The sequence below is a fragment of the Littorina saxatilis genome, linkage group LG1, assembly GCF_037325665.1.
Source record: "Littorina saxatilis isolate snail1 linkage group LG1, US_GU_Lsax_2.0, whole genome shotgun sequence".
Lineage (NCBI taxonomy): Eukaryota > Metazoa > Mollusca > Gastropoda > Littorinimorpha > Littorinidae > Littorina > Littorina saxatilis.
This window is the reverse complement of record NC_090245.1, coordinates 4,884,988-4,902,546: the sequence shown is the minus strand read 5'-3', so window position 1 is coordinate 4,902,546 and position 17,559 is coordinate 4,884,988. Positions and strand designations below refer to the sequence as shown.

Sequence of the window (17,559 nt, the reverse complement as noted above, 5' to 3'; positions counted from 1 at the left end):
AATTTCATCCTAACTCTGAAAGCAATGTCAGGTTCTTTCTTTTAAACAGATAACACAATTCCAAAGGGAGGAAGCAAAACCTACCAAAAATTCATCCCTGATGTAGTATTTTGCACGGACAACTTCAGGATCATCTCCTGGCTCTGCTGTGGCTGAAACAGAAAATGCAAACTGCTGTTAGCAAACTAAATCATTCTTTGTTTTCTCTGTCTTCACTCTCTGCAAGCCAGCCATCAACACCAGCAGAAAAGGAGAGGGCAGGCTGCGTCCAGGCATCATATCACCTTTCGCTCAGTGCCCCTGGCACCTCCTGTAACATTTGGTAATTCCTGACCTATATGTTGCTGTGCTGTGATGCAAAAGAGCAGCGTGACATTGCCCATGGCTTGACAGCATTTAGCTCCTGCTGGTCTGTCCGCACCAACACAGGGAGGGACCGAGCGCGTCACATTTGGATGACTGATCTGAAGAGATAGTGCACGCCAATGCAGCAGAAATAAGACATAAATAAGCAACAATCTTCAAAGCCAGCATGTCTGCATGCACCCCATCAACCAACCAAACAGTCAATCAACCAATACATCAATCTTCAAAGCCAGCATGTCTGCATGCACCCCATCAACCAACCACACAGTCAATCAACCAATACATCAATCTTCAAAGCCAGCATGTCTGCATGCACCCCATCAACCAAGCAAACAATCAATCAACCAATACATCAATCTCAATCTGTCACCCTGTATCTCTCCTGCACTTGCCACCCTGTGCCTATTGCCTCCAACTGTACAGGGATCGCGTTTACGCACAATTTTTGCGTATTTGACGCATTTTAAAAGTTGCTGACGCGGTTTTTTCGCCGCGCCGCGTAAGCCATGCGCAAAAATATTGTAACTTTTTCTTGTCTTCACGCAGCGCTTTTGCTCTGACTTAATAATCACCCGATCCTGAAACTGACTATAGGGCTCGAGAAGTGACGACACACATGAAATCTGCGCGTCAAAACTAAAGTCCGTTTCTTTTTGCATTCAAGTATCGCAAACGAACGTAATGAGGATATTACCAGATAATGTCTTGTCGGATAATGAAACAGACATTAGCTGCTCTCCCATCTCGCGCTTCCAAAAGGCGGAAAGTGTGTCTAGTCGTATTAGAGCGGGAAACAAACTCGCAAGGCCCGAAGGTTGGAGACAGCAGGGGTGTTATTCGACAGGCGTGCGCGGAGTTCGACAGGAAAACTCGCCGTATTTAGGTAAGGAGTGTCTTTAAGTCTTTCGTGCGTGTTTTGTTTGTGTCTGTACGTGTTTTCGTAGTACGCAAAAATATTGGTCCGTGACGCGGTTTTTTTCGTTTCGTTGCGTATGACTTGCGCGTTTTTTAAAAAGCTAGCGCGATCCCTGACTGTACTACTATCACTTCCTAGCACATGGTCATATTATAATGACAAACGACACTCACAACTCTTACTCTCACTAACAACAATTGGTAACTAAAAATTGTAACCAACCACAGGGCTCCATTACTTATTTCCTATCCAAGAAATTCAAACTAACTCTTGAGTCTTGGCCTTTTTTATGCACTACAAATGCAAACAGATTTTTTCCTCATCATATTCCTTTAAGGTGCACATTTTCCCACTGAGAACATAAACTTCTGTGCCAAAACATTATACAGTACCTACAATGACCAGCGGAAAACTTACCATCCTGTGGGACCTGGTAGCGGGCATACTCTGGAAAGTAGTCTTCTATCTTGGACTTGCCTGCTTTCACCTTCTCTGCCAACAGGTCTTGCTTGTTCAGAAATAAAATCACTGATATCGTCCGCAACCACCTGAAACAGTGAAGGTTACAGTCAAGTAAGTCATATAAATTTATTGTGTTAGCTACAAGCTGTATAGTAATAACGTGAGCAGCTGGATGTAACATCTTTTACTGTGTGTGATCAAGCACTTTTCTTTTTAAATGCCTTTTAAATTCTGTGTGATACAAGACATTTATTCTCTGGAATACCCCCAGGATCATCTCAAACCCCCTTCCCCTTTTTGATACTGACCTATTGTTCCAAATGCTCCGAAACAGTTCTAGGGATTCCCGAAGCCGGTTTTGACTTGCGTCTTCTCGTAATACCAGGTTGTATCCACTGCAGGCCGTGACAAAGATGATGGCTGTCACATCGTTGAAACACTGTATCCATTTCCTCCTCTCGTCCCTCTGACCACCCACGTCAAACATGCTGTGGAAACAAACACACAGTTTTCAATATTTTCTAAACATTACAAATCGGTTTAGTGCCAGAAAGGGTAAGAGTTGGCATCAAACATCAGAAGGGCAAAAATGAAAACGCCCTCTCAATATTGCAGATAAAATAATAAATAAAAGTTTCTTTTGATTTCATGTACGTTCCTGCCAAACTCTTCCCGTTAGAAATTTCACACAAAGAGAATCACAACCTCAAATTCAAACAGACAAGACAATGCAAAATCGAATCCTTTGGCAGCACAAATGTATGAACATCATGTAAACCTTATCATTCTGATTCACATCACATCATCCCCCCCCCCCCCCAAAAAGAAAAAAAACCCCAACTAAAGCAAGTAAAGCAAAACCACTTCTGATCATTCCTCCCCAAAAATCATCATACTCATACCGTAACTTGGAAGTTTTGCTACTGACAATACAAATTAACAAAAAGAAAGTTAAAACACAGTTGCAGATAAGTAATGAATCTGTTGTTTATGAAAGACTGCCTCACATGCAAGTTATAATGAGTCCTCGCTGGCCTTTAGCTACATGTATGTTAATCTTAACCAAGAAGGAATCCTGCTCAACCCAGACCTGTTTACCCTAAACCCGAGGCAAGAGTACTTTCCCAAAAAGTTGAGTGTATTTTTCAAAAAATTGGTGTACTTTGCAAGCAAAGCCATATGGGCTAGGGAAAATGTACGCGTGGGTGCAAACGTGTTTGTGTAAGAATAGCATGTCTTGTGAACACCTTCACAATTTAACTCCTTCCAATACAACAGGGATACATTTTATTTACCTGTCAGTTTAGAGCATTATAACCAGTGTCTTCCAAACAGATTGATAATGAAAAGATTAAGTTCGTGAAATAACATCTGCGGTTGACAGTGGCAAGTTCAGTTTTACAATCATCTCAGAAAACATTGCTTCAGCACGGACTACAGCCTTTTCTTCTGGCAGGATTTGCTTTGCGGGAATGAACTTCATAATTCCATGGCAGCTTTCAGCGGATTTCTTTGCAGCAACCTTGTCCAGGTGAGTTTTGGAACTGCAGTGTCGTTCGATGTCATATTTCCCAGCATGGGCAACGGAAAAATCTGATTTACAATACTTGCAGTGTGCATGACTTTTTCCTATAGTAGACTCCACAATTCCTGGCTCTTTTATATTTCTCCAAAAAATCTGCTGCTTCTGCTGTTTAGACTTGGTACAGTCATCCGAAACTGGCACATTTTACCGCTTCATTTTGCCACAATTGTCCAGACGATCGCACGTGCCAACAACTGAACAAGCTTTCCACAGCTAAAGACTCGCTGTCATGGTTATCTCCCTTCGACCGAAATCGGTATCAGTTGTACCATCCCGTAATCAGCACACCAACACCGGAAAACGCATTCTAGACTTTTTCCTATGCGTATTTTGTGCGTGTGTCGCGTATTTGCGTACCGATAATAATTTGGCGTACAAAATACGCCCAAATCGTACTGGTCAACAGGTCAGTCTGGTCTGCCAACCCCTGACCATCCCCACAAGGATGTTATGCCATCTAATACACTTTCTTTAAAAATTAGAAACAGCAGAAAATCAGACAACACTATCGTCTGATTTCACAGGCAAGGCATGACAAAATACACTTTTTGGCACTAAAAATACTTACTGAAAATTAACTTTATCGACTGTGAACTTTGTTTCAAAAATGCCGGAAGTTAATACTCGACACCGCAGTATATCCTGCTCTGTGGGTGTGTAGTCCGGCTGCTTCACTATGTGCACTCTGTCTAAAAAACTGAAACAAACAAATGACAATCATTAATTATTGAAAAGACATTCACAGGCTAAACACAAATGTAAAAGCAAAACAAACAAACAAATGTTTTTTTAAATCCATTCATACAAACAAACAAAAAGAAGCTTCTGATTTTGAAAGCCACTTCTGCCATCCTTTTATCTCTCTCACAGACACTGTCTATCATTTTCCAAGAGAATTTTTGTAGAAAAGAAACATGAATGCAGACTTCCTTTCTTTAAAACTGAAACAAAACCTGAGCGCACACAAAAATGATGCTGTTCCCCCCAAAAAGGGCTTTGTGTAGCTCACAATGCTTGAGCTGTATAACAGACGCGAACGCCAGAGACTCACTGCTTTTACAACGCAAGTGTTCATGCTTCAATTCATCGACAAAGAAGGTGAGCAAGAATTATGAAGCAGAGTGGGTAACAGACAAACAGTGAGAAGGATCTGTGTCCGTGTAGCAAGGTTAAAGACAATGGGGGAGGGAGAGGGAAAGGAAAGATACACAGACACAGAGAGAGAAAGAGAGAGAAAGAGAAAGAGGAGGGGGGGGGGAGACAGAGAGAGAGAGAAAGAGAGAGAAAAAAAGATGAGTCAGAGGGGGGAAGAGAGAGAGAAAGAGAGAAGAGAGAAGAGAGAGAGAGAGAGAGAGAGAGGAGAGAGAGAGAGAGAGAGAGAGAGAGAGAGAGAGAGGAGAGAGAGAGAGAGAGAGAGAGAGAGAGAGAGAGAGAGAGAGAGACAGTCAATTGCCTAAGCTGGCTGCACAAGCCGGTATTGATAGGGGAAACCTGGGAGTGTGCAGAAACACAGTGCAGCCAGTGAGCCACAGCTACACAGACACCAATCTGTCTTGCAGTCTGGCCTGAATGCTGCTAATGCTCTATCATCCATTCCTTCCCAATCAATACTCATAAATTAACAAGGGCCACGGCTAAATTTAGCTATGCACTGGGGCAAAATTAGCCAGCATTACTAGAAGACAGCCTGGAGTACAGAGTGTGTGGAAGGCTGGGGGTTTATCCTGGAGCTGTGCCTTCACTCAAGCGAATGAGTAAGGGGACATGGCACCCGTTCATTGGCACTGGCGCTTGATTCTGATTCGCACAAAGTAACACAGCATAACACTGGGCCAGATTTTGCCAAGGAGCAAATTACGTGAACCTAGTCAATCTCACACAGGATTTCGGCCTTATTCTTGCAGAGTAGGATATGCGCCAAAATGGCTGCGATCTGCTGGCCGATGTGAATGTGTGATGTATTGTGTAAAAAAAAATCCATCTCACACGGCATAAATAAATCCCCGCGCCTTGAATTATATTATGTGCGCAATATAAATTGCATAAAATAAAAATTTAAAAATAAAATAAATCCCTGCGCTTGGAACTGTACCCACGGAATACGCGCGATATAAGCCTCATATTGATTGATTGATTGAGACATAAGCTGCAAGCAGACATTGGGTATCTGAACGTCATAAATAAGTCATCAGATACCTGCCAAGAATCTGTTAGCTTTCTGAGATTTCAGTTTGAATTGCAGCCGCACTACACCAAATTGCACGAAACCTAACAAATGGGAAGGATACATCGTACACAGTAAAATCTAACATGCACAACCATGTACGACAACTATGAGGTGTGCTCAGCTTTGCCAAAGAACGAACAAAGCCAGTGTATTAATAGTAAACTGATCAAGGATTAAGTACATATGCAACCAACAGCCAAAGACTTTCCCCTAAAGGTTTTCTGTGCATTATTAGACTTTGCCCATGGAAATCCGTAGTACAATGATTTATCAACTTATTAATCCCCCCCCTCCCCCGTACGTTCAGCACAATTTCGCTTGACAAAACTTGATCTGTCAAATACATAAAACTATTCTTCCTGCCTAATCCTATTATTGTCACAAAGAACACACCGAAACTCACAGGACAGAAGAATAACTTAGTTAAGGGTTTTGAAATCTGTGTGCCCTTTTGCAGAGACAGGTACATTGCTGACAATGCAAACCCTGTCATGTTAACCCCTAGTTTTCCTCTAATAGATCTATTTCAATACCAAAGTAATTTCACACCAAGTTTCAGCAAACGGTTTTCCTTATCGTTACTGGTGGTATTACTGGTGATTCTGTAAGTAAGCTTGGCACAGTGAAAGTACAAATGGCCAAGCCAGCTACCATTCTGCTCAAATGTGATCAATTTGAAGGTGACCAGTGCCTCAGCTCACCCATATCTATTACAGGACATGAAAAGAGCCAAGCAATGGGTCCCAGCCAGGGAGGCCACTATCTAATCTGGCATAAGGGGTCTGTCCAAACACAAGCTGACTACCAAGGAGGGGGGGGGGGGGGCACTTGACTTCAGCCTTTTTGTAAATAAAAACCTTACCCTCCACTGATTTTGACCAACGCCTCATTCAATGTCCACTACTACAGCCCTGTAGTCTTCAGTTGTGAGTACTGGCTACCTTGCTGTATTCACAACAAAAACCACTGTCACACACACAGAAAACTCATTTTGATTTAAATGCTACTAGAATCATGGCTCTGTGACAGGATATGTTTGTACCGTAACTGCGGAACCATCCTTTTCATCAAAGCAAAATCAGAATATTTCATGAAGGTCTCTAGGGCTAAAAAAAAAAATAAATAAACCCACCCTGCTCCACTCATACTCCATTCTAATGTGCTCTATAATTACCAATCAAAATTGAATTGTAAAACCCTCATTGCACAGTTTCACTGCTTCATTCAACAGGTGAGTACCGTTGGTCAAAACCTTGAAATCAAAGTTGACTCAGGTGCCTGTAGTCAAACCAAGTACCTGTGTTTGTGTAGATATGTGTGCTGTTCGCCAAGTATGCCCCCAAAAAGAGAGAGAGGGGGGGGGGGGGGAGGGAGGGAGGTTGTTCTGGCACACATGAAATTGTTGATAAAAACAATTTGCAATCTCACCACAAATCAAAATCTGCATCAAGCACCTTCATGACATATTAGATAAGCAGAAGGAACAAGTTGACCTGCAAGTGCGGCTATTCCATGGTGAGGTAACCACATCTAACTAGCCAACCAAACAAGTGAATGGCACTGGCAACATGTTCTTTGACCTGGTGACATCAACTGTATCCTATGGCTGCATCCCTCCCCCAGCCAATGACCCACTTTTCTGCTTCTCAATGAAAAAATCGATACAGGGAAAATGGCCTACCCTTTTCACTATTCTAACATTCTCAAGGCCCCAGTCAAAAGCCGGTGAAAGGCCAGTATCCTGTTGTCACTTTATCCATGCGCATTGTCCGTTTGTGTGTGAGTGTTTTTGTAGGATGCTTTGGGGTGGGCTTGGGGTCAACAATCCAGAGGACGCATGCACTTGCATCCCCCCCCCCCCCCCCCTACTTATCTTCCTAGACTAGCATCAGGGTTTCAGACTGCAAACAATGACACTGCTTTCCCTCTCGCTCAGCCTGGCAAAACACAACATGTACTGTTCTCGTGCTCAGCCATGGCATTGAGATACAGAAGTGGAGCAACACTACGTGTGTGAGCGTGTCGGTGTGAGCGTGAGTGAGTGTGAGCGAGCTGCACGCGCAGCGGGCCTAAAATGTGTGCAAGATGTGTAGACCGGCGGCTATTATTAGCACCGGGGATGAGTCACAGGTTCTACATTTAGCCCGGCAGCAGCCAAAAGGTTCGTGGCCTGACCCGCTTGGGTCAGGGCTGTGCTGGGTCATCTCACGAAACTCTCACACAGCCCGGCCACCGCCACCTTACAATGCTTCCACCCGCTTTCCATTTCACACACACCCCCGTTTCACTTCTCTTTTTGCGGTCAATGTCTTATGATAATGGGCTCCGGGCGTACAATGCAAACCGTGCGCAGGCCTGCAAAATGACAACTACTCTCGGCTCCGATCGATTCGGGGCCGACGCTGCACGGTACGCCCATTGCGGAAGCGCATCTGTTTCACGATTTAATATATCTGAAATTGTCTGCTAAAAAATACGCAACTCGACACAGACGGAGGCTAAAATTAGTCATGCTAATGTACTGTTCTGAAGTGCCTGCCGCGCCAACCTCTCGCGGTACATCCATGCTATAAAGCAAATCATTCTGCTCTCTCAGCATCAGCTGCTGACAAACAACACACTGCTCCTTCTTCAGCGGAAGTCTAGTTCGGTGTGGGCAAAACTGTACGTAATAATACACAATAACACAACAAGGCAAGAGCAAGCAGCAATAAGGCCAAAAAAAAAAATAGGTCTGTTTACGGTAACCCGACCGACCCTAGTTTTTTCGCGCGACCCTAGACTTTTTTTTGGCATTTGGGGAAAAAAAAAAAAAAAAAAAAATCCTTGTTTTTTTTGGCAAAATAACGTAAAAATATGGTTTTTTGGAAAAAAAAAATAAAAAAAAATAAAAATCCCGACCTACCGACCCTATTTTTTTGGCCTATGTTACCGTAAACAGACCTATTTTTTTTTTGGCCTAATAAAATATGAAGTGAAAAATGTGCGTTGACTCCGAATTGTAGTTGCTAGCGGTAGAAAGGAATCACAACATATCGCAAATGACAGCAAAAGACTAATGTTCAACAGTGTACACAGATATACATGTGTAAAAAATAAGGCATTTAGATTCGCTCAGCTGAGCTGTAGCAAATCCGACTCCATTTCATCCCATTCAGTGAAAGTAGGTCGTCTCACAACTCACGCTTGACAGTGAGAAATGGGGGTGTCACACTTACTCCCCTAATGAAACCATAATGGACCTCCTGTTGCCAAAAATAGACGACCAAGAGAAATTACGGAGAGGATGACATTGTGTCTTCATGTATATAAGGTAACAGAGTACACAAATAGAAAATATTCAAATTGCTGTTGAAAAAAACTCGGAACCTTGTTCAGTGATGAGTTCTGATAAAATGGACCCACTGTTTAGTTAGGATACTGCTTTTCAGATTTTCTTATATATATATATAATTATATACATAGGTTTTTCTCCCCCACACCCCAATTCTATGCTTTTTCGTCAACCCATCTGTTCACCATTAAAGGTACACTTCATACTCTTTTAAATTCTGAAAACAACCATTCTGTAATCATTTAAAAGAGTGTCAATTAAGAACGGCATCTGGCATATTTAATTCTTTACTTGAGTCATATACAAAAAAAAGATTAAATTGAAAGGCCTGGACATAATGTTTGCCTCATCAACCTGCCTGCTTATCGTTCAAGTGTTCTTGCCAGAGGAAAACAGCTCTCTACAAACAGACAGTGCAGCTGCATCAAGGTGTCATGTACTTTTACCCAGACAAACTATTCACACAGTATAAATGCACCACTCTCAGGTAAAATATGACATGACGGTCTGTAGCAGTGCAATCATGACAGTCTGTTACAATACAACAAATTCCCCACTCCAAGCCAGTGTTGTTGCCAGGCCTCGGTCTTCGGTCTCTGACGCATTCCTTTCTGATTTGACGCATTGGACCTAGTCTTGTCCGGTCGGTTGACCGATAGTTTTTACGTTTTGGTGGTCAACTGACCGTTACATATTCGTACAAGGCGGACAAGGTCTGCAATGAATGGAATGGGAGTTGCAAAGTCGGAAAACAAACCCCGATCGAAATGCTCATGTTCGCTACGAGTGAAAATGCACTCGGTGCCGAGTCCGTGTTTGTCGTCATTGACACTCGAGGCTGCGTTTACGGAAATACCCGATCCAGCCGGTGTACCTATTTACCGAAAACGGCGCAAACAGTGGAAAGTTCATCAATATACTACGGCATGGTAATGCGAAGATCAGGCAGGATCCCTACATTCGCACACCGGGCACTGTATTGGAAAGGGTAGGCCAGGAATGTCAGGAGCGCCATACACTAATTTCTGTGAGAATCAGATAATAAAGTGTTATCATTGTTCAATGGCTTTGTCATTTTTGCGTAAAAAGATAGATTTAACTCCAGACTGTAAGTTATTTTGCATTGCATGTATCAAAGGTATGGCGCTACAATTTTGACCTATTGTTTTTTTAAAGCCAGGACATTTGGACCTATTGGTTTTTTTAAGGGAGGTCCAAATAACCTATTATGTATCGATTGGACATTGGATTTCCCTTCTTTGAGCCATGTGACGTCAGAGGCCTACAAAACTTCATATTTGGGCGTTTCAGGTTGACCGAAACTTCAAAGGAACTACAAAACACACACGTCATGTGTTTGATCGCATGTGTGTGTGCTCGTTCAATCGTCAAAACAACAACAAAGTCAGTACATGACGTGTGTTTTGTAGTTCCTTTAAGTTTCGGTCAACCTCAAACGCCCAAATATGAAGCTTATGTGTTTGATTGCATGTGTGTGTGTTCGTTCGACAATCGTCAAAACAACAACAAAGTCAGTACCTGAAAGGAATTCGATCGATACATAAATGTTATTTGCGTTTTTGACCAAAATATGACATTTTACACAGATCTCGACAGTCATTGTTCATTGTTCATCGGAGAACAATGACTGTCTCGATCTGTGTAAAATGTCATATTTTGGTCAAAAACGCAAATAACGTATAGTCTTCTGAGGCTGGCAACAACACTGCAAGCAATTATGTGCGACATGAAACTTCCCTGCTCTCTTCACAGACCATGAGTGTGTGCCTCAGTGCAAACATGAGGGGGGGGGGGGGGGCCGGGGGGGGGGGGGGGGGGACTGAGAGAGGGACTGAGAGAGAGACTGAGGGACTGAGAGAGAGAGAGAAACTGGCAGACTGTGCCACAAGAATTGGTGATTTTCACATGTCACACCACCAACTAACTCTTCCTTTTCCAACCACAACCCCCTTCCCTCACCACACTTCTAATGCTTATTCCTGATCCTGACTAGACTAGACACCCATATAATCCACCTTTTACAGTCAGTGTACATAATCTGTGCACACCATGACTTCAGACTAACACATTTTGCCTTGCAATTGCATGCACACGTTTTTCATGTCTTGAACTCGGACAATCGGAGACGCTCTAGTGGCTGGCGTGTTTCATAAATGGTTGTTTTTGTTTGTTTTCCATACAGGTGACATAAACATATATAATATCAGATGACAGTCCTATGTGGTCTGAGTGATGTCAGTGGCACAATGCACTCGGTGAGTCAGATACAATGAGACTAAGGGAAACCCAGGAACAACCCTACATAATATTGTCAATGGCCCAGTGCCAAACCTCCCAGTCCCAACTCAATGATTAAAGAAACTCGAGTGGGGAATAGTTTTACCTGATCAGTCAGACACCTAACTGAATCATACTGCTATTCATAGTCTGAACAAACATACACATCCGGCAGTGTCAGTTACTGTCATGCCACATAAAGTGGATTCTGTTACTTTGTATTTCCCTTTTATTTTGATTTTTTAACTACTGTATAAATTATGCATGTAAGAATGACTTGGATACACTGTGCAGTACATTTTTGGTGTTGGCACAATAAAAATGTAGCTTTGTTCGAAATTTGTTTAATTCTTTTTAAACATCAACCACACTGTCACTGCCCGATAAACAGTCGACAGTGACAGCTTCGCAAACAAAACATGCTCCCATCCACAGACATATGTACATCACAAGTATTCATCTGTACACGCCCGAATCTTCAAGCATTTCCCTTGAGATGTTTTCTTTGGACAGTCTAGTTGCCCAATTAGACAGAAATATGATATCTATGCCTCGACACGTCCAAACAAAATGATAATGCATTCTTTCCTTGCCCTCTTGATGAGCATGACAGTTGTTTCGCCCCCTCCCAAGCCTGCGGCAAGAGATTTTTACATTTGACAGTCGGCTGTAGACCCGTAAGTAGACAACAACATACATCAAAACACAGCCAAGAAAAACTGTCTCGCGAAAGGGGAAAATTCTGGTGAGAACACTTTTCACCGTACTGTGCTTCGAAAGCTGGAAAACGACTCTACTTCCCGAACAGACCCTCTCCTCCAACAATTGTCCTCCCCCCATTTTCTCTCCCCCAAACCTTCACCCCCCTTCAATTAACAGTGAACACACTTCTGGCTTCCCCCTTTTGTCACCCCCCACGAAACTGGAAAGCCTAATAAAATCCTGTTTGATAGCGGTGTATTTTTAGCAGCAGCCTTCGGGCGGCGTGTATTTTTAGCTGTTGAGTCCTTCCACTACCACACCATACCGCTGAGCGTTCACCGAGGGCAAGGGAGCAATCGAGCTTGCAAAAGCCGCTTCAGACTTCCAACGCACTGTGTCTGTGTGTGTGTGTGTGTGTCGGGGAACTGGGGCTGAAAGGTGGGGGTAGGCGAACAGGCGAAGGGTATGGTGGTGTGTGTGTCTTACGATTGTTCGTGACTAGTTCAGTACTTGTATATACTATGCGTGCTCACTGCTCTTACAACCGAGTAGGTAACGGTCTGGTTTTTGCGCTGGCAGCTATGACAGTGCTCTCTCCAGATTGCCAAAGTACACAACTGCATCCCCGCTCATTCCGAAATCCACCACCTCACAAATAGCTCAAATAGAAACCGAGAATGCAACAGGAAAAGAAAGCAGCCAATGACTAAGTGAAAATGGGACCTTCTATACTGCATTTCTTTCTTCCCTGTCGGGGAAGTAGGCCAAAGATCCCACACAGTGGCTTAGTTTGCTGTGATTTCGATTTTCAAAAGAAGGCTGAAGTTCAAACGATCATGTGATTGAAACCACGAATTTAACACACACACTGTGACACACCGCTTGAACAAGTTCATAGTATTACACAGGCAAAGCTAAAAACGCCACGAACGATACGATTAGCAAAAGACATTTTAGACAGACACACTGCTTTGCTCCACCTAACATTAATCCCCCACAGTACAACACCTCGTGGACCCCTACAAGATATGGACTGCCAAAAAGTCTCTTCAGTCAGCTATGAGAGGAATGCAAGGCCGGGCATTGTCAAGTGGACACATTAGCCGGCATATTACTGTCCCCCCGCATTGAGGGACATTTCTATCAGACCTCATTCAGGATACTGATCGTACAATTCAGATGACAAGATTTGCCCCCCCCCCCCCCTTTCCCCTATAACAGTAGCTCAGCTACATGATATGACTGACTTGAAGCTCTGTGATTTGGGCTGCTCCTATCAAATCAGGTAAAATGCATTCGTGGCAATGCTAAAAATGGAATCTAATCCATCAAAGTCAAACACAGCACTCATCCTTATTCACCTGACAATGATGTGCAGTTACAAGCGATAGTAGCTCTTCAGCTATAATAAAGTGCAAATCTCATCCACTAAATTGTATCCCTCGAACCTTGGCAGACTGTCAAATGTAAAAACAGTGACAAAAAATTAAAATTAAAATAAAAAATAAAACTAATGCTTGTTTCTGAATCTCAGTCATGGAGTAACTAATAACATTTTCATCCTGAGCTCATATATTAGATCGGGAAGGTGTGCATAAATAAGAGGCAGAGGAAAAGCAATGATTATTACCAGTCATAATGATAATACAAAACTCACACAAGCAATATGAAAAATTGAATCAGAACTCAGTCAAACATCAAAGCAGATAAATACAAAATTTTACTAGTCTACTTATTTTTCAAAATGTCTGCATGTCACATGGCATCTGAAAGCTTGCGTAAATCCACATATTTTTCGGTTTACCTTCAATAAAACATCACAATGCAGAGACAAAATCTATCAGACCACATGTGAACATTCGCACAGACAGACAGAAACATCAGACCACATGTGAACATTCGCACTGACAGACAGAAACATCAGACCACATGTGAACATTCGCACTGACAGACAGAAACATCAGACCACATGTGAACATTCGCACTGACAGACAGAAACATCAGACCACATGTGAACATTTGCACTGACAGACATCAGAGCACATGTGAACATTCGCACTGACAGACAGAAACATCAGAGCACATGTGAACATTCGCACAGACAGACAGAAACATCAGACCACATGTGAACATTCGCACTGACAGACAGAAACATCAGAGCACATGTGAACATTCGCACTGACAGACAGAAACATCAGACCACATGTGAACATTCGCACTGACAGACAGAAACATCAGACCACATGTGAACATTCGCACTGACAGACAGAAACATCAGACCACATGTGAACATTCGCACTGACAGACAGAAACATCAGACCACATGTGAACATTCGCACTGACAGACAGAAACATCAGACCACATGTGAACATTCGCACTGACAGACAGAAACATCAGACCACACGTGAAACATTCGCACTGACAGACAGAAACATCAGACCACATGTGAACATTCGCACAGACAGACAGAAACATCAGACCACATGTGAACATTCGCACTGACAGACAGAAACATCAGAGCACATGTGAACATTCGCACAGACAGACAGAAACATCAGACCACATGTGAACATTCGCACAGACAGACAGAAACATCAGACCACATGTGAACATTCACACTGACAGACATCAGAGCACATGTGAACATTCGCACAGACAGACAGATTCACAGAAACATCAGACCACATGTGAACATTCGCACTGACAGACAGAAACATCAGACCACATGTGAACATTCGCACTGACAGACATCAGAGCACATGTGAACATTCGCACAGACAGACAGAAACATCAGACCACATGTGAACATTCGCACAGACAGACAGAAACATCAGACCACATGTGAACATTCACACTGACAGACATCAGAGCACATGTGAACATTCGCACAGACAGACAGAAACATCAGACCACATGTGAACATTCGCACTGACAGACAGAAACATCAGAGCACATGTGAACATTCGCACTGACAGACAGAAACATCAGACCACATGTGAACATTCGCACTGACAGACATCAGACCACATGTGAACATTCGCACTGACAGACAGAAACATCAGCGCACATGTGAACATTCGCACTGACAGACAGAAACACACACATACAAATTATACATCAGATTAATACTTACTACTGAGCACAGTCTATGAGCTGGAATTCGTTCGCCCTTTCGTAGCATTGTTGAACTCCCTTGTCTTTCCACAAAATTTCTGTGTGCTCGTAGAATTCCTACAAACAGGAAGAGAAAAAAAACCAGGATTGGAGGTTTGTTTTGAAAGTCAAAAAATATATTTGCTCTCTACTACAGTGTTTGAACAAAAATAACTAACAGTGTTTGAACAAAAATAACTAACTCGTAACTAAAATCAGCTATCAATTACTTCATGGTCTCTTTGTCTGCACAAAACATGTTTCAACCAAGCACGAAGTAGAAGGGGTGAGGAGGTGGGCTAAAGCAGATCAAATTGTTCAAAAGCTAAAAACAGAATAATTATGATATAAAGTAGAGATTTGAGCATTGGGTGTGCATCTGTTACACTCGCGCGCTAAGAGGGTGGAGGGTGCTAGGGGAGGGATGTGCACTGAAGGATGCCTGATAAAGTAGTACAGTTTGAGACAGCAGTTGATATCTCTTTCAGTCTTTGCCAGACAATGCCCAAATCATTTCAAAATGTACAGGAATTCCCTGTAATATCACTACAAGAAGCATCATGAGTGTAAATCCATCCTCTTTCTTTATTTGGTGTTTTACGTCGTTTTCAACCACGAAGGTTATATCGCGACGGGGGAAGGGGGGAGATCGGATAGAGCCACTTGTCAATTGTTTCTTGTTCACAAAAGCACGAATCAAAAATTTGCTCCAGGAGCTTGCAACGTAGTACAATGTATTACCTTACTGGGAGAATGCAAGTTTCCAGTACAAAAGACTTAACATTTCTTACATACTGCTTGACTAAAATCTGTACAAAAATTGACTTATATTCTATACAAGAAACACTTAACAAGGGTAAAAGGAGAAACAGAATCCGTTTGTGGCCTCTTACGACATGCTGGGGAGCATCCGGTAAATTCTTTCTCGTCCCAACCAATATGGGACTCCCCCTAACCCGCGGGGGGTAAATCCATCCTCAAAAATGTTACTGTCTGTCTCATCGGACAAGTGCGCCTACATAGACAGTTATGCACTCACAGGCTCAGATTAGTTTGTGATGCGTGTTTTTTTTTTTTAAGTTTGTTTTATTATCACCGACAGGTACACACACTTATTGTGTACACCAAGTCCTACATCTGTCTGACGGGTCAGTCTCAATGGCTGTGAGCCAGAATGCAGTAAGTTGGGTCAACCCACTTGGTGGCATCGATGAGTAAAGCCTACAAAATCGAAGCAGCACAGGCACAATAACCGCTGTGGCTTTGACAATGTGGATGACACACTCGAGCAGCCGTGGCACAGAGCTAAATCAGCGGAAGAAAGGGCTTGCTCTTCTGACAGGCCGCTTAACTGCCGGTCTAGCACTAATTTCTGAAACCGGCTCCCAACTTTTTTTCCCCTTGGAGTGCTGGCCTGATCAATAGGGGTTACCAATGCTCCCTGACCATGATGTAGCTCACATAACTTACACATCCCCCCCCCCCCCCCCCCCCCTTCCTTGCATGACTACAGAAGCACATGCGACTTTCTTCTCCCAGAAAGCCAAGCAAAAAGGTGGCTATAAGTATAACTATGCCTTGAAAACAAGAGCTGGTGCAATCCTCAAAACAGCCAAAAATACATGTAGTGCACAGGATAGATTGGTATTGCAGAGGCACAATTCAAGACAGGCTGGAGTATTCAATAATAACAAAACCAACACAAACATCCTGCAAACTCAAGAGAACTACATCAGTACATGTATACACATTAAAAAAAACACTTCCATGCAGTTAAAAGCAACAACTTAAAAATCCTAAAATAAGCCATGCCACACACTTACACGCAGTCATGTATACACTCAAGTACATCATCAACATCAAACACAGACAAAACTAACCAAAGAGCTGAAACATATGCTTGTGACATCAAACACAGATTTGTTATGCTGACTCCTCTCTTCATACTTTGCAGTTTCATTTGATTTGTCCCTGACTCACCACACACAACCACCACCAATATCAATATGCAGAACATCTTTTAAAAGATGCACCCATCTCTCTTTTGAAAGTCACACACACCACTCAAAAGTTAAATCTGATCACACAACTAACCGGTGGGTAGTCAAAATCCGGCTGACTGGCGACATCCTGGATATAGTCCACACGGAACTGGTCATCTGGATGTTCAAGGTGTACAGGTGGGTTCAGAGTGCTCATGGCTCCAGTTATCGTCTGCAAAAATGAAACATATGGCACTGACAAAAATGTTTCAAATTCACAGCAACACTAGTTATAAACCTACTTAAATTATAACTGGTGCAACAATTTCTCACTTCATCAAGGTAATTCAGCCTACAGCAAGCACTAAGCACACGACAGGCGCAGGATAACGACAGCCCGTGATAGTGCATTCACATACAATATCCCTTGCAATTTTGACCTCAGCATTGACCATGTACAAAGATGGAATGCAAAATGGTTGTAACTAGAGTGCAAGTGCTTTGTTTTGTGCCTCCAATTGGATAAGAAACCA

At 42.7% G+C, this 17,559-nt stretch overlaps 1 protein-coding gene across 1 annotated transcript in view; it reads right to left on the bottom strand.

The window, feature by feature from the left end:
• LOC138959829 (guanine nucleotide-binding protein G(s) subunit alpha) overlaps positions 1 to 17,559 on the bottom strand; it is a 39,902-nt gene that overhangs the window by 10,344 nt on the left and 11,999 nt on the right. Inside the window, exons 4-9 of the mRNA XM_070331465.1 lie at positions 17,139 to 17,258; positions 15,025 to 15,122; positions 3,898 to 4,026; positions 2,053 to 2,232; positions 1,700 to 1,830; positions 85 to 152 (exon numbers count right to left, since the gene is read on the bottom strand). Of these exons, the coding sequence (XP_070187566.1) occupies positions 85 to 152; positions 1,700 to 1,830; positions 2,053 to 2,232; positions 3,898 to 4,026; positions 15,025 to 15,122; positions 17,139 to 17,258 (726 nt within the window). The remainder of the gene's footprint in view (positions 1 to 84; positions 153 to 1,699; positions 1,831 to 2,052; positions 2,233 to 3,897; positions 4,027 to 15,024; positions 15,123 to 17,138; positions 17,259 to 17,559) is intronic.